Source organism: Patiria miniata, unplaced genomic scaffold, assembly GCF_015706575.1.
Source record: "Patiria miniata isolate m_02_andy unplaced genomic scaffold, ASM1570657v1 HiC_scaffold_9, whole genome shotgun sequence".
In the NCBI taxonomy this organism is placed as follows: Eukaryota; Metazoa; Echinodermata; class Asteroidea; order Valvatida; family Asterinidae; genus Patiria; species Patiria miniata.
The window spans coordinates 22,655,966-22,678,899 of NW_024037076.1; the positions used below are offsets into that span (position 1 = coordinate 22,655,966).

General features: G+C 37.1%; 3 protein-coding genes across 4 annotated transcripts; 2 read left to right on the forward strand and 1 right to left on the reverse strand.

Moving 5' to 3' along the window:
- The first annotated feature begins 1,362 nt into the window (after positions 1–1,362).
- LOC119719982 lies at positions 1,363–9,911 on the forward strand. Its single transcript, XM_038189473.1, has 11 exons — positions 1,363–1,601; positions 2,452–2,610; positions 2,815–2,970; positions 3,391–3,579; positions 4,637–4,814; positions 5,290–5,479; positions 5,841–5,947; positions 6,635–6,792; positions 7,201–7,376; positions 7,874–8,072; positions 8,447–9,911. The coding sequence occupies exons 1-11, from the start codon at positions 1,436–1,438 to the stop codon at positions 8,956–8,958; spliced, it is 2,190 nt and encodes a 729-aa protein (XP_038045401.1). The 5' UTR covers positions 1,363–1,435; the 3' UTR covers positions 8,959–9,911.
- On the reverse strand, positions 9,128–18,003 carry LOC119719981 (transient receptor potential cation channel subfamily V member 6-like). 2 transcript variants are annotated; one of them, XM_038189471.1, is made up of 14 exons: positions 17,284–18,003; positions 16,676–16,852; positions 16,120–16,309; positions 15,700–15,853; positions 14,944–15,195; positions 14,348–14,506; positions 14,078–14,197; positions 13,884–13,991; positions 13,488–13,642; positions 13,039–13,148; positions 12,319–12,458; positions 11,574–11,690; positions 11,012–11,143; positions 9,128–10,553 (listed from the first exon to the last, which is right to left on the reverse strand). In XM_038189471.1, exons 1-14 carry the CDS (start codon positions 17,636–17,638, stop codon positions 10,458–10,460), a joined length of 2,265 nt encoding a protein of 754 aa, XP_038045399.1. In that variant the 5' UTR covers positions 17,639–18,003; the 3' UTR covers positions 9,128–10,457. The 2 variants fall into 2 exon arrangements, with proteins under 2 accessions (XP_038045399.1, XP_038045400.1); XM_038189472.1 differs by lacking the exons at positions 9,128–10,553; positions 11,012–11,143 and adding an exon at positions 11,926–11,976 and having other exon boundaries at positions 11,606–11,690.
- Positions 18,004–18,104: 101 nt separating this feature from the next.
- Positions 18,105–22,268, forward strand: LOC119719983 (protein FAM166B-like). Its single transcript, XM_038189474.1, has 7 exons — positions 18,105–18,320; positions 18,862–18,937; positions 19,234–19,423; positions 20,127–20,354; positions 21,176–21,356; positions 21,636–21,763; positions 21,919–22,268. Exons 1-7 carry the CDS (start codon positions 18,229–18,231, stop codon positions 22,032–22,034), a joined length of 1,011 nt encoding a protein of 336 aa, XP_038045402.1. The 5' UTR covers positions 18,105–18,228; the 3' UTR covers positions 22,035–22,268.
- Positions 22,269–22,934: the final 666 nt, after the last annotated feature.

The window sequence follows — 22,934 nt, forward strand, 5'->3', positions numbered from 1 at the left end:
ATGATTCAGTTGCGCATCCAATGGCGGATCTGGGGGGGGGGGGGGGCTCAACCAAATAAGAAAGGTAAGGGGAAATAAAGAAACTAAATTTGTTGATTCTTAAGCAAAGTATTGTGTTCCCCTTATTTCATTGTCCACAGATGAATACCAGGCAAACCGTTACACCTCACCCATTCATCTGCGCAAGCGCGAAGAATACATGACAATAGCCGACTATTGCTGTTCTGTTGGATGTTCTCCAAGCGACCTCGTTGCTTCAGGAATTTGTTAATTTTCACGGGAAAATTGTGAAAAATGCTGATTTTTTTAATTTCACTTACGGCCTGATGTGAATCAAACTATTTGATATCACGGTCGAGTCAAATGTTGTACTTGATCTATAGGCCTAACATGTGTTCGGCAAAACTTCCATAATATCAGTGGCGGATCCAGGGGGTGCGGTGGGCCCCCGGCAGTGACCGAAATTGTCTCAAATAAGTCAATTTTTCACTTGAGAAAGCTCCCCCCCCCGCACACCCTCCGCCCCCGGCAGCAACCTCTCTGCATCCGCCCTTGTAGGTAACATCCATTTCATTATTACACAGACAACCACCTGGATAGCCCAATGTAAGATGGATCCAGTCAAATATTGGGAAAAACAATAATTAATCATTACGCTCAATCAGCGTAGGCCTACTTATTGTTTAACCTTGATAATGTGGAGAAAATGTTATAAACAAGTGTTTACTGTAATGAGCCAAAATAATAATGATTACTTACACTCTTTAACAAATATTTATTCAGATTGTTGAAAGAATCTCTTTTTTTCGGTCGGTCATAAATGATGAATTTTGTAGTCTGACGTCATTGCTTGTGTAGGATTTTTTCATGACGTCATCGTTTACCTATTGTTTCCCATCTCTAGTTACATTAATTAAGTTTTCGGAAACTAAAATATCTCTGTATAGCAGAACGCTAAGTCGTGCTTGTCATTATTGGTATAAACCGTCTTTACTTGCTTTTGCATTAGGCCTAAATGTACAAAGGGAAAATGCTGAATAAAGTCTAACAATTAAATCTACAACCGACACCATGGTTGGTCGTTAATCATTTATGAAAACGTTTTATCCCTCTCCACCCAAACAAGCTGCCAGGGTCTTTCCTTTCCCTTTGTCGTACTTTTCGAGGGAAGAAAATAGATTGATTTTGTTTTTTCTTAAAAAACAAATATGCTTAGAGCAAGGCGTCGATGTGGAAGTTATGCTAGCCATGCAATCTATTCAAGAACTATTGTAAAGAACCTACTCACGCGGTGACGTCACTTGCGAAGTAAAAAACGTGAAGAATTTCAACCGCTGGGTATATAAATGGAGGGAGTCTATAGAAAGTGTTCATTGCAGATCCAATTTAGTTCGGGCGTGGTTAGCAGTACTCCAGTTATATCGAGTCCGTGTACATGCCCAACATTTACCGTGCGCGTTGGCTTGGTTCCCCTGGCCAAACGATGAAATTCGCCGGTATGTGGTTCCTTTGCGCCTTGGTGCTGCTGGAAAGACTCTCCGGAACACAGGCCGCTTTTGGAGATGATATTTCGCAGGATAACGAAGACAACAGATTCGCAGGTAGGATTTCCTACACTACATTTCTGAGATTTTCCCTGTCAGTTTTTTAGTTAAAAATATTTTAATTATTCATCTTTTATCCTTTCATGGGAAAAAAATGTTGCAACCTGACGCGACTTCCGCAATTGTGTACAAAGTCTACGGAGAGTCAAAAACAATTTCAAAAAAGTATTTCCCAACAAAATTGGAAATGTTTCGCAGTTCCAGATTCATGTCTTATCATTTTTGCAATGAATGAACTCCATTGAGATGATAATTATATGAAGAAAAAAAGTGGCGTCAGGTTGCAACATTTTTTTCCAAATATTGGAGGATGTCGTTTTCTGACAACAGGCTGCGATTTATTTCGCGTGAAAGTTTTCAAAATATTTTCCAACAGATTTGTGAACGTTTTTCCTTTGTTCAAAAAATTGTGCAATGACTGTGTTCGTATTTGAAGACAAAAAAATGACGTCAAGTTAAGGTTTTCTTCTGTAATTTACATTAAATTTTTCTGAGGAAAAAAAAACAAGTTTGTGTCTGCACACCATTTAAAATAATAAACTTGATTGCCATAAAAGTAGGATGAGGGCCACGTGTCTCAATGCAAGACTAATGACGCCCCGCCCACTGCACACGTGGGCAACATCACGTGCGCCTCGTACGCCGCGATTGGTCAAAGTTTCATGGGCGGGGCTTAATGGGCGGTCTGTTTAATATTTTGCACATAAACGTCACTACCTGCTGATGATATAGGTGGACGTGTAGTGGTTTTTATGTGGGAGATTATTGGATTTTATTCCAAACATTATCCCACAAAAAATGGCGTCACGAGATAATTATATAATTACAAGGCATTTTTTCCCCACAGTCATGGGCCAAGTAACCAAGGATACCTTCGATGTACAAAGTGGAAACGTCACCCTACAGCTGAATGTGCAAGACACGGTAGGCACCATGGATTTCTGGCTTCTTGACTTCCAAGAATACAGATTTAATCTGGATGCTTTGCCTGTGGATGAATCCACTGGTAGGTAGTTCCGAATATTTTTGCTTGGGTGTTTGAATCTGTGCTTCGTGATGGGCTGTTCAAATGCTGCTTTACGTATATCTGTTAATAAATTTCTTATGCATTTATGAAATGGAAGTTCTAAGCCTCCAGTTAAAACAAGATGATATTGAGTCTTGAATCAATGTCACTCACATCTTTCGACTTGCATTCTCTTGTCGATAGGAATGTTGATGAAGGATAGAACTTCTGCTTGCTCCAATGTCTACGAAGATGCTAACTGGGATACCTTCTTCAACGACAGTTACATCCAGAACGCAGGAAGGGGCTCTTTGGCAACAAAAAGTCTCTTTACACAAATTCAGAGGGGAGAAGAGGACAGTAAGGATGATTTAAGTCTGTCGTTTAATTTGGAATACACATACACAACTCCGCAAAACGTGGTGGCCATCAAACATGTTCCCAACAATTGATGGAAACCTGTAGTTGAACCCCTTACAATTGCTTTTCCTCGTGCCATCGCCAAACAACCCCCCCCCCCGAAAAAAAAATCGAAACATAAACCACCACCTCTTGTATCTGCTGCAAATTAACTCTTCTCCAAATGGTTGCATCGGATTTTGTAATAAGCTTGCAGTTTTACGCAACATTATTTTTACTCAAATTTCAAAAAAGCTTTTGGTTCAATAACCAAAGGACAGCGAGGTCAGTATTTATTGAATAGATTATCATTAGCCTATTCCGCAGTACATGTACTAACCATTTCCACATACATGTCTGTGTCCTTTTTTTTTACATCAGGTGATGGCATCATGCGAAACAACAAACTCATCTTCCAAGGTGACATGGCGACTTTCGCCAACTGCAAGGATTCCAGTGACGAGGAATTCATCTGGGAGATGACAGCTGTTACTACTGATGAGATTGAATACCGAACCAAGTTGTATGCAACCAACATCAGACCAAAAGACCCTCAAGACTCAAAGGGAGGTATGTGCTTCTTAATTAAGGGTGTAACCCTGCAAATAAATTCCCATAGACACTAGTGCTAAATGCCCATACTTCAAAATTCTTTTAAAAATACTCAGAACTCTCACAGGTATTCAACCTGCACAGAAAAATGATGATCAACATGTCATCTTTCGTTTTCTTTTCATTTTTTGGTGGGTTGACCATTGACTTTTCGAGATATTCTCACCCAAAGAAGACGACCCCTATTTTCCCCAAGGCGGAAAAGTAGCCATCTTGAAAAACGATCCCTCCACAACATGGCAAAATAGCGCAACCTTCAAGCCCAATAGCATCCAAAATGTTCGGAATTGGAAGCCCCAAGTCCGGGCCAGAGGTTCATTACCATATCTCTTCAATTCCCCAATTTTACGGCGCTCAGAACTCTCTAATATAGAATATTTTGAGGGTATAACTTTTATTCATGAGCTCGGCGGATGGATTTAGGCCTATTCACCGGTGTGCACCCTTCAAATCTTAAATATTTGACTCTATCTTGACTGCCATTGCAAGAAGATTGGGATAACTTCTTACGTGGATGACAATGTGCACATGTTGACTAAAGATAACGGAACATTCAAATATCGACACATGCTTTCCCTCTCAATTTATAAAGACACCCACTTCACATACGAGAATCCCAACACAAATGCGATTTATCCTAATTCATTGAAAACCACGAAGTATTTTCTGATCTTGGAACAAAATTGCCTCCAATTCTTTTATTAAAAACATAAATCTACGTGCTTTACTTGTAGTTCTTAAGATTACCACTGCAAGATATCCATTTTCCCCTCCTCGGCCTGCCTCTTTGTAACTCCATTCCTAAATCTTGCTTCCCTTGTACCTATAATATATCTTTAAAAATCCAAACAAAATGTGAAAATACATTATTACTTTAACTACTTTAATTATTTTCTTTCTTGTTTTTAAATCTACACCTTTTTGAGAAAGGCCTCTGCCTATAGTGTTTGGTTAAATCGGATCCTTGAAAAAGAAACGCTAAGATCTTTTGTCATGATTTTTGGCGACTCTATAGGCATCTCATTTGTGCAGTCACACATTGAGTTGATTTGGAGAATCTCCCGATCAGTCATGGCCAAGTTCTTGATCAGTTCCACTGCTCTGATCAGACCCATCTTGGAGTTTGCTCGAGTCTCGGCTGTTTATGATGATCAGGATAGAGCTGTACCCACCCAGTCAGCACTCCATATCAGGTAATATGTTCTTTTAACTTAACTATAAAGTAGACATTAAACTTAGAAATGTAAATTTTAAAGAAACCCAAATTCAGCTCCATTTTAATCAACTACATGCTCTGAAGCCGACTCTTTAATCACAATTTCATGTTTTATAGATTATCCTGAGAAACGTTCTTAAAAATACATTGAGTAAAAGTCGGTATGATTTAAATTTATAAATTGATGTCTGTAAAAGAACACTGTGAAATTGACTTAATCACTAAACTCATGTGAGAGCAAGTTCTTTTTGTTTCTAGTTTAAAGTTTTAGTTTTACTTGACATAAAGTTGTTGAGCTGTTTTTATAATTGATTAATCTTGTATTTTTTTTTGAAAAGTATTGGTATTGTGCGGGGACATAAATTTAAGTAGTCTAATTTGTGTAATGGCATCACCTACAGAAACATTTACAAATCATATTTTATGTTGACGATCTTGGTTTTCTTTTGTAGGTTTCGAACAGTGGTTGATGAAGATGATCAAATGGTCAGTTATGAAAACAACAGCATAACATACATCCCAGAAAACGTCAACCATGGCCTGAATACAGTCCTCTACCAACCAGTAGGGACACTAGATGCGTCACCGCCATGTAATTTCGTACTAGATGAAGGAACTCAAACACAAAGACAATGTCAACAGGTATTAAGACTTAAATTTTCATTTTTAGATCAACCTATTGTGTATTCGTTTAATCTTCAGGTTAAAGTTCAAGTTTAAATGTATTCACCATTTATAAATTAAGTAAGGAAAAGTCTCCACGTACCGGACACTTTCAGGCCGGATATTTTAAAAGTAGTCCCCTAAAAGATAACATAAGTAACAAATGAGACAAAAGTCTCTCGATTTCCACAAAAAAAAAGTAACTGACCAATTTTGTACAGAATGCAGCACCAAATCAATTTTAACAGAAATATTTAATTACATTTAATGTACATCACATGAAAGTTATTTTGCTCAGCTTAAAAATCTGAAAGTATATAATGTAACTATTTATTTGCAGACTTGGGAATTCAAAATGATACTGGATATCGATGCATCAACCCAAGTTGACAATCGAGTACCCATCGATGCTAGTGGAACATTTGAATTTCTCTACATGCCCTACAGGTGCGTGTTAAGCCTTAAAGCAAATCAGCCACGTGTGTGGTGCCAATATGCCACAATCCCTTTTAAACTTAAAACCTATACCTTTTTATATTACTCCGAGGAGAAAGTTTTTCAAAACGTGTATATCTCATGGCGGAGTGTGAAAACAATCCCGAGTTGAAATTTCACTGGTAAATTCAGTGTGTACTGTGTGGCCATGTATATTTCCAAAGTGGTATAATGTCAAGAACTATATTCACCAGAATTTTCCATTCTTCTGGCGGATGTGATTCAATTTTTTTAAAGTGCTTTTAATGTTACGGAGTCTTACTGTTTTAATATTTTGGTACTCAGTATTTGTATATTTTTGTTATGTGCTCTTGTAATTGTTTACGTCATTGTTTGTGTATTACGTTGCACCATTTACCTTTTTTATGTTTATGTATTTTTTTTTAATGTTGTCATCGTCTGCTAATTTGTGTGTAATTCTCTTTAATGTATTTATTTTCACTGTTGCTCATTTTAATTGTTTAATGTTTTACAACAACCTTTTTTGTAAAGTTTAAATTTATGTTTTAATCATTTTTATCGATGTCAGGGCCCTATGGAAGACCACCGTATGGTGAATATGGGCTACCCTGGATAAATATTAGAAATAAAGAAAGAAATAAATAAAATTAACCCACATGATTTTGTTTCGTGACCAAGGTGTGGCCTTGTGAACCTGACAACCCTGAACCTGACAACTTGTGTGGCAATGAGTGTGGACCCAGCTAAGATCTCAGCATTAATCACCATCCAGACTACAGTGTTTGTACAAGATGAAGAAGATGATCAAGTCACCATTATACTCCATTCACTGACTGGTAAGATTCATTTCAACAATTATATTTGGTGCTTTATTATAACTTTAATTACTCACCAAGTAAGAAGAGAACATAAATGAGCAAATGGTAATTATTTGCACGTCGCCATTTATGGTCATTGCATGAAATTGAAACTTTATGTTCATGCACATTGTACAATTTCTTTAAATTCAAGTTTAGAATATTTCCAGTCAGTGAAAAACAAGGATGACAATGGCATTCTAATTCACGACTTCGTGGCTAAAATGTCTTCGAAAATAGGTGGAAATTCAGGTTAAACACCAGACAAAATAAATCAAAATGTGAGAACTTTAGGGTAATTTCATAGTTCATTCAAAACCTTCCATGAAGAGTCTTTAATTCAAGCCATGGTAGTGACATTTGTATTTCCTTATAATATTCCATCAGGCGCAAGCAACGAGGATCTCAGCTATGGTACAGGATCCAGAGGTGTAGCTCACAAGGAGTATGTTGAACTGAGAGTTAAATTCTCTCCTGCCTTGCTGCGAAAAGATTATGACCTATATCTGCTACTCTTCATGGTGTGTAAAGGGGAGGAATATGCCAGTGGAGAATTTTTACAGGTATGTTCAAGAAGTCTTCAGATTCCCTTCGATTTGCAATTCATTATTATTATTATTATTATTGTGTGTGTGTGTTTTTGAAAAAGTCACATAACATTTTTTACAAGGTTATCGGGATTTCAAAAGCCTTGACCAGTATAGTCAAGGAATTTGTGATGGATTAAAATGTCTGAACAAGTCAGTCTCAAGTAAAACACAATCAATTCATAGTGGATAAAACAAATAGCAAAGGAATACATTTTCCATAGTATCATAATAGTTCGTGAGTTGCGTTGGGACTGGATGACTTGTGATATACTTTTGATGGACTTGTGAGGACTTGGGGTCAATCATAAATACCTCAACTACAACAATAGACTTGACAAGCTTCCCGAATAGCCTATGTTGAAGATAAATTTATATGAAATGTCATCATATCCAAAGTGGAAACGCAAAGCAAATTTTAAACTGCATGTTCCTTTACTGGAGTAATTTTATACATGTTTTCATATCAACAGGGATGCCTACAAGCCCCTTCTACAGATCGCTACATTGCACACCTGGATGCAAGCTTTAACTACATCCCTCGCATCACTGATGAGAATGGAACAGTGGTTCTCCTGGATCACTACAATACTAGTCATGTGCAAAATGACTATGTGCAAAACTTGGATCAACAGGAGTACTTGCGTACAGAATCTGGAGAGACTCTTGCAAGTAAGTGCATGTTAGCAACAGACATCTGAGTTAGGCAATTATCAAGGCTGTCAGTTTTGGAAACAAGGATTTCCTTCCAAATTGTTTCATTTGCAAACGTCTTGCCAGAAACTGTATAAAGTTATCTTTTCTCCGACTCCAGAAAGAAGCTACTCAAGCATGTCGTTTGTTTCTGTTTTTAAATTAAGCACGTGTCTTTCGACAAGTTAATTGGCTTAAGTAAATCTTTCCCGTCATTAGAATGCCTCACCAAAAACCACAAGTGTCTTGTCACTTGACATCTTTTAAGCTGTTACTATTGAAACCCCTCCTAAGCTCATCCAAATCAATGCCTACAAGCTAACCATGCATGAACTGATCATTTTGACTTTCAGTTCCTGTGCATCGATCCACCTTCTACAACGTTGCACTCTCCGCCGAATCTGACATCTACACCATCACGGTAGTCTTCCGACTCGTCGAAGCTCCAGGAAGAAAACGAAGAGCAGCCTTGCCACACATGCAAGACATCGTCCTAGCTAAAAGTGTGGTTGGCCATGCAGGAATAGGCAGAACAACAGGTACGATCATCACCCGTCATTCCCGTGATGTTGAAGATAGCGTACAAGACACTCACGCCAATAAAATCCCCTTCTTGTCTTTGGGATGTCCGGAGGAAGCCACACATGTACTTGAGGAACTAGATTGCAAGTGCCCAGCAGGAATGATGTATGACTTGAATTCCTTCAACTGTGAGGCAGCATCAATTCTTGAAGATGTCAAAGAAGTGAAAAATGATGATCAAGTCAGTGACACCAAGGAAACAGCCAGTGCTGAACACAGTGCTTGCTCTGTGTTGCTCATTGTGCTTGCAAATTCACTGATTTTCCTCTTGTTGAAAAATTAATGATTTGAATTATGGAAAAGCGACGGAAAGAAATTTGAAAATGTTCACTGTGATAGACCTAATTCATCCCACAGAATTACCTGAATCAGAAAACCTTTACTAAATTGCATGACGGGAATATTGAAACCAGCTAACAATTATTCAAGCAGTAAATACAAGGAATCACACAAACGTTTGAGAGGTTTAATACAATACTTGTTTGGCAATCACAGATTGTGGAATTAAATTTCTTGCGACCACATTTACTTATTAACAATACACTCAGTTAGGATCAAAGTTGTTCCAAAAGTAAATCTACAGTTATGAGTAACCATTTTCAAGACTGGTCTATAAACTATAAACAAATTATGGAGATCCATACGACTAGGTCATCAAATGGCTTTTGGATCTCAGTCAAATCTTTAAAATGTCTTTCATGTTGCCGTCATAAGATGACTAAAGTGATATTGCAGTATACAAAATTGAAGTATTGAATGAATTTTATCCTGAATTTTCATCCATTTTTCAGCTATAATGGTGAAGTATATTCTTAGTAAAAAGCTTTACTTTCATTATTCCACGCAATTAACTTTCCAAGGATTTTAACAAATTGAATTTATTCCTAAATATAGCTTTATGCAAATTATTCTGTTTACTGATCATTTAACAGTTTGTGTGTTCCTTAAAAGTGTATATAAATCGATTAATAATCGGAGTTAAATGTCCAAGGTTGGGTCAAAAGATTAAATGAAAAAAAAAATGCTTTAGTTATTCGTATTCATAATTAAATTCCATTAATTTTGTATTTGTGAACTCAATGTTTTTGGTGATTGTCTACATGCACTGTTACATCAAGTAAACTAGCAAAGTTTTAACTACATTTGCACTTTCTCAAATCACTCAGTTTGACCTCATTTAAAATTTGGATGTATTGGAAGAGATATATATTAAATTTACCAAGCATTGCCTTAAAATAGTCTGGTGATAATTCATTATTTATTTTGTGTCAACTAGTTTGGTTTGTTTAGTTTGGTTTGTTATTTATCATTTGATTCTTAAGGAATTATCTTCTCCATGAAATAAAAGTACAAGCAAAAGAACACTTGCGGTTGATTTGTGGCAGAAATTTGAAATAACAATGTTTAACCAAACATGTCTACTATTGCAACAATATTCCACTTAAAATATTGAGTTACTGACAATTCTATACTTTGTGAACACATATCTAACGGCCAATGGCTTAAAACTGGAATTAAGAGCCATTTCCTACTCGGAATTAATTTTGCACTCTAAAATGCGATGTAAAAAAGTTGTCAAAGTGTCGACATTAAAATGAATTCACCTAATACAATAAGGAAATACTTGCTTAAAAACAATTGAGAATTGACCCAACTTTTGTGACATCAAGGCAAGTTTTTGAGCTACTACTTTGCAATCGGTGAACGGTGTATTTCAGCAACGTCAACATTTTTGGTTCGCACATTTCAGACAAGCTACCCGGGAACATTGTGTGTCCGACCTTATGCACTTAACTGCCATTCTCCATCAATGAATTCTCGATTGGAATTTACATTATGACGATGTTTAGACTTCTGTATAGTTGTGTCGTCGTGATCCTATACAAGGAAATAAAAAACCATTGAACTTTGTTAATTAGCAGAAGTATAGTTTACCAAAAAGGTCATGATCGATGCAGCATTAATCTTATAAATCTAACAAATAGTCCAGTTTGTGATTTGACATTCTTTTAAGGTGGTTTTAATTAATTGTGTGAAATGCAAATATATTCACTCTAGCAACCATGAGAAATTGAGCTCTTTCCAGTGGCAGCAGAATGATTTTAAACTGGATGGGGCGAATGATTATTCTCCAATATCTCTTGCTGCTCCAATACTGTATATCCGCTACAAATGGTGCCAGCTGTAAGACAGCATTTTTTTTTCATTACGCCCAAGATAATTAATTCGATGATCAGTGTTTAGGGGAAACAAAGGGCTGAAAAGTGGGCAGGGGAGCACATACCCCAAAAATAAGTTGCATTAAAATAATATGAAGTAGTGTTTCCTTGACATACCTCATTTTCTGTTTGCATGATCATAGCTCTGTCTTGTCGTCCATCCCACATTGGAGTGGAATATTTATGCAGTATACTGACTCTCACAGCTGGTGATAAGGACTGCTCGAGTATCAGCACAATCTTGGCCCACTAAAATGAAGATAAAAATAGTACCAAAGACGTTAATTGAAGACCATTACATTAAATTACATTGAGTTCTTGCCAACACTTTATAGAGCTGCACAAGCTGTGATGACTAGGTTGCACGTACCCCCCCCCCTCCCCACCCCGTGTGTCCCCCATTTAAAATCTTGAATTGCATAAGCAATATACATGTATCATTTACCTTCAGTGTCCCTCCCCCCCCCCCTCCTGAAAAATGGTGCACCCCCAGCTGTGCTACCGCCCTAGATGTTTAATCCTAGTTACGGTGCTGCTAGGTTGGCTAAACTCAACCTGGCATATTTATGTTTTCCTCTCAATTCTTCAAAATGCACAAATTATGGAGTTCCTTGGGTCTTTGAGGAATCCTCAGTCACATTACTGCCATAAGTAATTCTTGAATTCTGCAGTCCATTACCTGTCTTTGCCATTCATTCTCAGTCTCTGCTATGGTGCTAAACGTACTCCCCATCATGGCAATGAGCATGTTGACTAACAGTAATGCCACCAAGACCATGTACACACAGAATAGAAACTGCACAGGAAAACATGGTAAACAAATGTTTATGACTTCAGGAACAAAATCGGGCAACAATCCCATTTCACTTCACCAAGGCATAATGCTAAGTATTTGAAAATTGTTTGAGAAAACGTTTGGGGAAGAAAGAAACAATGACACGATAGATATGAGATGGAAAGCAAATAATGAAGAAAATGGAATGAATGTATACAGATGAGAAGTCACCGAAAGGAGCCAAAACAAAACACACCTTGAGTGAAGATTAAGAAACCATTAACAGAAAAGGAAGACTGGACACAAGCTAGGAAAGAAAGAAAGCAGAATGAAGAAAACATAAATGCTCAAATATAAATATCTAGAGTTTCAATGAACAAAGGATAGGCATACCAACAAAATAATTGCCATGAATACAAGAAGATAAGGGTTTTATACAATAGTTTCAGCTGAAGTTTGACAATGGTATATTTTGTCAATTGTTTAACTGATTAATCAGTTAATTAATACACAAATGCAATAAAAAAATTAAAAGGCAAAAAAAAAATGGGAATAAAACTTCTGTACCTTCAACTAGAGAAAAAGGTTTCAACAAAGCCATAATTGCAAATTAAAAAGATATTATTTAGACATTGTTCACATAATTTACCTTGCCCATTATGGGATATCTTGTTTCATCAAACGTGGCATAGATATCGCCAAATTCACCAAGAGACATGACAAACATTCCAATAACTGAATCCAATAGTTCAAACTTTCCCGTATATCCAAGGAATACTATATGCATCGCTAGAAAATAGAAAAATGGAAGATTAGACACATGATTAAGACTGATCATCAAGTGCATAACTATGGTGGGGTGCACGGAAAATCTTCAAAAGATTCTTTAAGATCAAAAAATTATACTCATCATTTTATATTTCACTTTGTGACACTTTTATAACTTTTATGAGGACAAAAAATTAGCACGTCAAGACTTGGAATTATATACTTGAATTTAGGTTATTTCTCATGGGAACATGTTGCATTTTCTTTTTCAGAGAAAACTTGGTGATCAAACCGCCTATCTCAATAGACAAATCCTGCGACAGCCATTTTCTGCAGTGGCACCAGGCTTGCGCTAGTCACGCTCAGGTAGTACACAATGCACTCTGGGCTTCTTTAACCAATGGGACTATCAAAAGGCTTGTGCGCCTCTGCCTCGTCTTTAAGAACAAGTGCAGCATGCGCACGAGCATGACACCACTGCAGTAAAAGCTTCTAATTCTGGTCGCGGGATTCAGCAACTATTCAGCAAGTATGTACTGGAAATCTCACTCAAACATAAAAAGACTTGTTCCAAGGCAGGACTTATCACTTATTTTCTTACCTTGGGAGAAGCCAAAGAGGAAGATGAGATAAATGGCAAGGAATTTGAGCAGATCACCGTGAATCATCTTGTAGATCATGAAGATGAAGGGACCTACAAGCTTCAAAGCTCTTAAATGTCAAAAAATATTAACAAAAATGTATCATTAATTGTAAAAACCTAGTTTCTGCAAAACTTAAAGGGATTTCAAAATGTTCCTTGCAAGCTTTCTGTACAAATGTCTTTTAAACTTTGTTTACTAACTTTCTCTCCATAACACTGTGTTATAATATAACTAGCATGATTGCCTAAAGGCATTCTAGAAAATCAGCAATCTCTGGTATGCAAAAACAGGCTCAAAAGAATTCAGTATGAATTATTATTTAAATTTTTCATGAACAGTCCACTCTTGATAAAGTAAATTAAATCAAATCAAATGATTGGGGAAGATGTGAAATACTGAGTATTACCTGAGGAAAAACAGTGAGTATGGGCAAGCAGTCAATATAGCAAATGTAATGAAGACATCCTCATAGTAGGGGTTACATGGAGGAATGCGACCAAAACATGCCAAGACGACAAAACAACAGGACAGTAGAAACATCGCTTTGGCTGGTGCTAAAATCTGTATAATAAGTCATCATGGAATGTTAAAAAAAGGTGATATTTCATATCTTCAGTCTTGGCAAATACAACTATGAATTTCTAATTCACATGATGAAAAAACAAAATAACTATAAAATGCTGTCCATCACAATAACCAAATTTCAACCGACATCTTGAAGAATGTCTTTACTTTATTTGTTATACATGTATAAACAATGTCAATACTAGGTCTATATTAAAAAAAATGACAATAAAGTTACCATAAGATCCATGAAAGACCATTTTCCGAGGTGGTACAGCTCCTTTGCCGCGTAGAAGAGGTAAATGATTGATCCGATCAAAGTGATGATCTCAAACACCACACGTGCCTGTGTTTGACAAAGAAAAGCTCCTTTAAAACCTATATTTTTTCTCATCACAATTGTATTTAAATATCATTTCTGCACCTTCCTACCTGATCTGTAGGTGTGTCTGTGTACAGCAAATAGCAAGGCTCTGTTATTTCTGTTTCTGCGACGATGACTGAGCCATTCGGTTGAGTTACATTGTCGGATACAGTGAATGCCCTAGGATCCTGAGGGGAAAAAATAGAATAAAAATATGCAATTGATAGAGTCTGTACATTTAGAGAAATTAGTTCAAATACCTCTGAAGCCAATTGCAGCCATTTTTTATCCCAAAAAAATGTAATCTGTTTCGATAGAAATATTTTTTCAATGTATACCTTTCCAGGCCGAAGATAGAATGCTGTTGTGATCACAGCGAGGTAGAGAAGAAAGAATGCCAGACGAGCACAGAAATTGAAACGACCAAATGTCTTCCATTTCTCATCCAGCAGTTTGTAAATGACACCTTTCAACATCTGTAGATGCTCCTTACTAGTCTATAAAAAGGAACAGAAATATCAAAAGTTGTTAAATTATTAAAAAGACCACCATTTAATCTTCTTAAACCATAAAACCATAAAAATGTAGGTGATAGGCCTATTACATACATAATTATATTATGTATGCACATGTCCATGCCAGTTCTGTCTTCTGTTCATGGCGGTTGGGTGCGTTTATCACCTGCAAATTTACTACAGGTGCACATGCATTATACACAAATATCGTGCACCATTTCCCCTCATTTCCATAGTTTCATGAGCACTGACTAACCAGAGACAGCATATGCAACGGGTCGAGCCACATAACGCACAAAACAATCCCACAGAGTGATGGACATAACTTAACATAATGAACATAATTATAACATAATCAATTAAGATGCGCTTGGGGTTTCATGCACTTAGCCACACTCTTCCGTTAATTACAAACTTACCTGGTTCACAATGAGATGCAAGGATGATTTATTATTGATGGAACCATCGTAGTTAATGCTATCTAGTCCATCCAGGGCATACGATGCACAGGTGACACTGCCATACTTCCATGAGAGTTGACGTTCTAAGAATAGGATATGCTCAAAGAGGTCTATTCTATGTAGCTTAGCAGCAAGGGATAGCGGAGTATAACCTTGCTTGTTCTTGATGGTACAGTCGCCACCTAACTCATACGCCAACGTGAACATATCCTGACAGGAACAAAAAAGAAGTGAAAATCTGCAGTATTATTCTCATTTTTTTCTGCTAAGGTAACCAATTTGCTAAACCTCAGATAATTATTCTTTCAAAACTAACAAAAGAACTTAACAGCTAAAAACGCTTATCTTTGCCAGCCTGGGTGACATTCAAACCCAGAATACAAAGGTGGAAGGTGAAAGAAGAACCATTTTGCCAACCTGATTTTTTTTACATTTTTTTTGGTAATTTTTTTTTTTTTTTTACATATTTGTGCCTTTTTTGTCTTTCAACATATAACTGGCATTTTTTTCCAAAATATGTGTCAACATATTTCCTTGAATTGCTGAAGACAAAATACATCTTCAATTAATATGTGTATTCTGAGTAAGCCCCAAATGTATAATAAATTGTCAATTTATTAAAACAATTACGCATCCAAGACATTCTCCAGCAAACCACAAGACCCTAATGACACCTGACTCAATAACCTGCTACACAAGAGTCCAATCAATTACCTTTTTATCTTGCAAGACCATCATATGCAGCACAGTGTTGCCATTAGTGTCTTGGGTGTTAATGTCACATCCCTTCACCCATAAAGAACGGAAAACGTGATTCAGATCTAAACAAGCCGCAAATGTCAATGGTGTTTCTCCCCAATAAGTCAGTCTGTGGAGAAGATGAACATGATAACGAACAGTTATGTATCATAACAATGAGAAAAAAATATGTACATGTAGTTGTAGCCATATGATATTTTATAGACTCGTTTTCATTCATGAACTACTGCACATCTGAAACTTTAAGAATTAGCTTTAAATGCCCAATGATTGTAGCTCCTTTCACCAATGCAGTTAAAAAATATCAAAGATGCTACCCAAACTTTATATTTTCCCCTTAAACATTTAATAAATTGTGTCTGATGTTATACTCACCCTTCATAGTTGGTCTTTTTGTACAAGATAAAGTGTTCGTGCTCTAGTGAGTCCACACACCACGCCTTTTGGTCATCTGGTCTGAAGAATCTCCCATAGCAACGGACGTTCAGATCAGCTCCATTCTCAATCAAAAATTTGATCATACTGATGTTCTCATTCACAATGGCTTTGTGTAGACATGTTTCACCTTAGTAAAATGTGAAAGAAAGTGGCATTAAAGATCTGTGATACTGGCTTGCAAAACTTCTACAGAACAGTTCTACATCTGAAAAACACTTTTGTTAGCACAGCATTTAAAGATTTAAACCCAATTGTTTTGAGGGGGTGCAGTTGTATAAATGGTTTAAGTATTTTTACTTACATACCATTTTCAAATTTGTTTTAGTAAGTATGCATAATTGAGGAAACTCAAAAATCAAGTTCATTACAGTTAATAGGAGGGCAACTAACAGCCCTTTGAAAGCACCGCTGTTGCACACAGACAGTAAAGGTGTTTAAATGATAGCCAATCCCCTTTGGGTGGATTTTGGTAAGCATAATCCATCATTTTTACCATAACTTTCAGTTCCAAGGATGAAGTCATTGATCATCTTTGGCCACGCCTTGATGAGATGCTTGGCAATCTCAAAGTTGACATCTTTGTTGTGTGGACTCATGAAGCAAACATGAAGTAAAGTTTCTCCTGAATAGCCACGTCTGTCAATGTCCCAGCAAAACTCTCGCTGGGCTTCTGAAAATTAACAAAAATATCAAATAAATTTGTCATCATCCTTATGACACCCACTTTGGTTACCGTGTCAAAATAATTCATCTTCCAAAACCTGTTCAAAGGCTCATCAAGCGTTACTCTTTCATAGGACTTTAAAAACCTGGCACAAGTTTATCTTATTCATTTTATCTTAGCTGTCATAATCCATTTTATCTTATCTCTCATAATCCATATTACCTTTTTTCTATTATTTCTAGGTTATCTGTTATCTGATCTTACCAATCTCTTATAAACATTATTATCATCATACTTATCAACATCCATCCTCCATAACTACATAGTCACCATAATTACATGTACACATTTTTAATCACCACTTACAATTATCAGAGTATCTTAACCATCACCACAATGACCACCATGATCACCATCTTTATCAACATCATCATTACCTTGTTCAGATCCAACCTTGTTGGTGCTCCCAAGTGACCCAGTCACCTTCTTAGACTTAGAAATTGGTCTCCTCTTCTTCTTCCGATCTTTTGCATCCACCACATCATTATCAATCCAGTTATCCTGGTTTCTGATCTTCACCAATGTTTTTATGGGTACCATCTTTCCATTTCCACCCTCATACAGGAATTTGCTGATTTCAGGCCCCCGTATCTTTTCTTCAAACGCCGCTTGTGCGAGGTGCGATTTTCCTGCCTCCCTCGCCAAATCAACAAGGTCCTCGTACAGTTCATAGATCTCCATGCAAACATTGGCATGACTGTCACAATTTCCATATTTCACATCTGCCTTCATGTTGTAACCTGATCTTTGGTAGAATAACCTGATCTGTGGTAGAATCACCAATGTACAAATTACAGATCACAGGATGATGGAATGTAAATTTTGCTCCATGATCAGCGTTCGGGTTCTGACAAGATCAAGTCCGTTTGTCACAGTACTCGCACTCTCTCCCCGATAATGAACGCGAGATAATACGTACATTCGTGCTCATACGTGTATAAGCTCCGTCTTGATGGAGAGAACGGAAGTAGCATATCTCCTCTCATCAACTCCCTCCTCGCCCCAGCCCGTCATCATCACATAACCAACATCACTTTACCCATCCTCAGTGCGCTTGGTTTACTCCATGGCATGCTCAATGCACCGTGTCGACCTCATTTGCCTATCAAATATCATGCCCTTTACTGTTCAATCTATCCCCTAACAACTGCATAATGAGCTACACTGACCGTGTCTAGCAACGACCCTCGTACCTTGCCCACACAACACAACACACAGCCACCTGCCAGCGCGCCACGCCACGCTCACCAAACGCGACAATTTCTCTCAGATTCATCTCTAAAGTAACATTTTCCGAGAGTTTGCGAAACTAAGCTGCCAAGATGATGAACACATCGATGCCGAATTCCACTACGTGGAATGTTAAAAGAAGGAGGGATTTTAGTCAACTTAATCCGGGAACTGAACTTCCAGGGTAAGCAAACTTGTGTGGACGACCATCGGGGTTATCATAATGTAATCGTATTCCGCCGTGAATATAATTGATTGATTGAAGTATTACACCTGTATTGGATTGTCGTATTTACCATGTCGGTGGCCATGGTGATAGTATGAAATACAATTTTCACAATCACCGTCGGGCGAGGTGATATCGTTCTTGTTATCTTAAATAATAAATGAAATAACTATTGAAATGAATATACATGTATATATTTCGTAATTTCCTGACTGGTGATAAATTATAGCTCCAATGTGATAATGAATATGAATAATGCAATTATGTGCTAAAATTTGATGTTCAGAAACTTAATATTCATACATGCATTTTTTCCCCAGTTGAACAGCAAGCTGTGTTTAAAGATGTTTTAAACTGATTGGAAATTAAAAATTTGTATAGTCAAACTCTCCTTTATAATTTTTATCAATATTTAAAATTTGTTCTATTTCAATTTGATTTTAAGTTATGTATGCATATTTTTTACGCTTATTATTTTATTTATGCTCATTTTCTATAGGTACCGAGGATACATAGAGCAGTATAAATATCATGTTGGTGACACATATGGCAATGCAACAAACAAGTTATCAGAGGTAAAATATGAAAATGGCTCGTTATAAAATTATATTTATTAAATAGTAAATATTTATTTTGATGGATAACAAGCTGCTGCAAAACTTGAATGACCTGAAATGTAAAAGATGAGAAGGCCTAATCAGCAAAATAAGTCAACTTTTTCACCCAGGCAGTCTCATTCATTAACATATTTGTCCCAGAAACAAAATGTTGGGCTCTCCTGAATTTTATGACTTCTACTAAGGGAATCTTTACAAAATCCTTAAAACTAGCACCATAAAACTCAAACTTTTGCTCTCTTTCATCTAAACAGAAATGGAGGACCAGGCATCCAGCATATACAGCATCTCCACAGAACTACTTTGATTCCAAGACAACCTTTGTCGGTACAGGGCTTAGTGGTCCGGATGATGTAGATGGAAGTGGCACAAGACGAGATCTCAAACTTCCCAAGTCAACTGGAGACAATAAACTGACGGAGAAAATGGTTCCTGGATACACAGGTATCAGGCGCAGTTCTAGAGCCAATATAATTTTTTTTTGGGGGGGGGGGGGGCGCTAGCAAGGTGGATCCAGATTTTTTTTCAGGGAGGCATGCTGAAATGCAGTCATATGGACTCGTGCCATATTTTCAGTGGGGAGCGCTGATAATATCCTACAATCAGACACACTATATTAACTAAAAGTGTACAAATGCACCCTTCTCATTTAGGGGGAGACCGTTCCCATGTAGGTCAAATTCTTATATTTTGCTAGTGCATTTTTTTTTTTTATGGAATTTTTTTGTGGGGGGGGGGGGGGCTAGACAAAATTTTGCCTAGCCCTCCCGTAGAAAAGTTCTGAAGCTCCCACATCTCCCCTCCCCTAAAAATGCCTTCATGTCAATATTTCAACCGAATAATCTTATTTCCTAAAAATGGCCAGAATTCTAGAAGCTGTGAAAGGGTACAAAAATCAGTAATGAACAGTTTGTTTCCTTGCAAAACATTATCCCCTCTCCAATAATTTTCTAAAAAATCATAGAATCCTCAAATTATTTACCTAGACTACAAAGACACAATTTTCTTTTGGTTCTCTTTCAATAAAAATGGATTAAAATTTCTCTAGTTTAATTGAGCCACTAATGCTGTTAGTCCAATTCTGTAATCCTTCCACTCAGTTGTAAACGCTTTATTTCTCTAAATCTTAATTGTTTTCCCGTCACAGGCTATATTCCCAGAATGCCGTTCAAGTTTGGCAACACCTACAAGGAAGATTGTGATGTCTGCATCGATGACTTCATGAGAAACACAAAAGAACATGACACTAAGGTGCACACACTACGGAAGGCGCAAACGCAGATTAAACCACTGAGGCCAATGACAGATGAAGGAACAGTCATCAATAGATTGAATCAGTATAGGGATAGACATCCAACCTCCAAAATACTTCTAGGTTAGTCATTATTGTTACTATTCAAATTCACGAAAAGTGAGCCAGGGCTAGCCTGGGTCAGGTTTAGTTCATGAGTTGTAATTCAAATTTATACCTCAAATTAGGGGTGTGCATTTACGGTTAGTGCGTGAACCGGTTACCCGATTGAAAACAAAAAAATGGTTACCTAGGTACCCGTTAAAGAAACCCAACCCCAAAATTCAAATCATGGAATTTGCTGTTCAGATTGTTCATAAAGGTCCACATGATGATACTACCACATTGGTGTGACAAGAGAGCTGGTGTGGACAGTGAGCTTTATAGAGCCATGTAGCCTGGTTTTCATTTTGAAACTCCCCCACAAATGACATTCAAGTTGGTTACGCGTAACCGATCTCATAATCTGGAACCAGTTCCTGACATCAACAGTCGGGTACTCAGGTACCCGGTTCCGATGCACAGCCCTACCTCAATTAATTAAATCACAAAGAACAGTTGTCTGTTCTCTAGCAGACTCTGTGCACAGAGGGCCGTCACTGAAGACAGGTTTTGTTATTTAAATTCAGTGACAATGGAAGTACAAAAGTGTCTACTCATGTACTCATGTGTACCCCAGAGAAGCAAAGACCTGTCCTCAGTGAGGGCGCTCAGTGCAAGGAGTCTATTGTTGTTGTTTCTTTATTATATTTTGAGTAAGTACAATGTATGTACATGTATTGGTAAAGCCATGATTTGACAAATGTTTTGGAAATTCTGCCTGATGCAGAATGGAGCATACCCAAATTCACAAGTTTAGTGATACCGATATTATGATCTTTTGTTTTCTATCTTTTTTTCGTCAGAGGACAAACGTGAATCCAGAGAAGCCCCAATTCCGGGTTACGATGGTTTCATCCCTAGACAAGGCGTATCAGAGCTCGGCCTAGGAGCTCGCTATCATACCATCTGTGATAAGTCTCTCAATACCTTCTATGATGAGACAGACAGGCATGCAGAGAGGATTGGACGAGCCTATGTACCAAAGTAAGTGTAGGAGTTAGAAAGTTACTGTGTTACAATGAGGAAGCAAGTAGAATCTAACATTCACCAAATTTTTTAATAATTTTTATTCAGTCCAATAATATTAACATTTTATTTCTAATAAGTAATATTTCCTATCTATAGGAATATTACTCACTTAACACCTTAAAGGTAGTTTTTTTGGAAAGGCAAGATCCTTTTGTTTATCAACGGCAAAAAGAGCACCAATCATTTTGTGTCAATTGTTAAAGTCTTTGCCTTCTTCCATCTTGTTTTTGCTAGAACCAATGTACCAGATGACCAAGCCAAGGCTTCCATCCAGCTCACCAGAGAAGATCGAGATGTTTTGATGCAAAGACGACTCTACAAACGTATTGGAATGGTTCCAAAGTACACAGGATATCTGCCACGTAAGTAGCAGTGTGGTATTTCAAAAGGAATGTTTTGTATCCAAATGACCAACTTTGTAAAAAGGATGTCATCATTGGAAATGCCAAATTTCATAATGGTTTTTGATTCCACCTCACAACTCATTTTATTTTTTATTTTTTTGAAATTTGAACAGAGATTCGATTTCAGTTTGGCCAGACCTATGGTGATACGACTCGTTCACTGCCTGTGTGCTTCCATGAGCAGCCAACGTATGGTCAGCATCTATCCACAGTTCAACAATCAGTTTGAGCCTGCAGAAGCCTCCATTCATCACAACGTTTGTGTCACACTAATCGTGGTGCGAAATACAACCGCTAACTGTATATCAGTCATTTCAAGTAAAACACCCACCGAGTGATAGACAAAAATTCTGTCAGACAGTTGACTTGCAGTTTAATAATCATGTAATTTTCAATCAAGCTTTGAAATAAACAAATCTGAATTTCTAAGTGACGCATGTAAATGAATATACTACAGCGCGTCCCAAAAATATCCGCAATATTTTTTAAGAGGCTCTAGCGTCGCCACGGAAACACGTACCGCCATTATTTTTATACAAATTTAAAGCTTGGAATCTATATGTACATGTAGTTGGGTTTTTTTTAAAGGGTTTTGAAATAGACGCATGTCAAAAACAAACTCAACCAATTTCAAGGAAAATCAATCATGCGATTTTTTTCTAATGTGGAAATGGTTCATCATGTTCATGATGTGACGATATCATTGCCTTTTACTGTCTGTGTTTCCTATTCTTTTAGATCAATGTAGACTACACTTTAAATGAATTTACAATATTGTTCTTCGTTTCAAGCTCAATTTTGAAATTCACGTGCCAGTATGTACCTATTCAAAAAATGCGCTCACAGTTCGACTTGAGTTTGCATCTGATGTACCGCATCATCGATTTTCTTTGAAATCGGTTGAGTTTTTTTCAAAATGCCTTTATTTGAACATGAATAATTTTAAAACTCTTTTAAATATCAACCCAATACCCGCCAGGGATAAAGTTCAGATTTTGCGTCGACTCAAGAGCCTTGCAAAACAAGCTGCGGGTATTTTGGGACACGCTGTAGTACATGGACTAAGTGCATTTCTTTTCCCTTGCTTAACAATTATTACAGAACACCTGAAATAATCCTTGTCATGTGA

What these genes read in the sequence shown, in the direction of transcription:
- LOC119719982 (XM_038189473.1), top strand. Translation starts at nt 1,436, where the DNA reads ATGCCCAACATTTACCGTGCGCGTTGGCTTGGTTCCCCTGGCCAAACG. An exon ending in CACAAAGACAATGTCAACAG is followed by an intron (nt 5,480 to 5,840) that starts GTATTAAGACTT and finishes ATTTATTTGCAG; the next exon opens with ACTTGGGAATTCAAAATGAT. An exon ending in CCAGTGGAGAATTTTTACAG is followed by an intron (nt 7,377 to 7,873) that starts GTATGTTCAAGA and finishes TCATATCAACAG; the next exon opens with GGATGCCTACAAGCCCCTTC.
- LOC119719981 (XM_038189471.1), bottom strand. Translation starts at nt 17,638, where the DNA reads ATGAAGGCAGATGTGAAATATGGAAATTGTGACAGTCATGCCAATGTT. An exon ending in AAAAAGACCAACTATGAAGG is followed by an intron (nt 15,854 to 16,119) that starts GTGAGTATAACA and finishes TCTTCTCCACAG; the next exon opens with ACTGACTTATTGGGGAGAAA. An exon ending in GGTCTTTCATGGATCTTATG is followed by an intron (nt 13,643 to 13,883) that starts GTAACTTTATTG and finishes CTTATTATACAG; the next exon opens with ATTTTAGCACCAGCCAAAGC.
- LOC119719983 (XM_038189474.1), top strand. Translation starts at nt 18,229, where the DNA reads ATGATGAACACATCGATGCCGAATTCCACTACGTGGAATGTTAAAAGA. An exon ending in AATGGTTCCTGGATACACAG is followed by an intron (nt 19,424 to 20,126) that starts GTATCAGGCGCA and finishes TTCCCGTCACAG; the next exon opens with GCTATATTCCCAGAATGCCG. An exon ending in GTACACAGGATATCTGCCAC is followed by an intron (nt 21,764 to 21,918) that starts GTAAGTAGCAGT and finishes AAATTTGAACAG; the next exon opens with AGATTCGATTTCAGTTTGGC.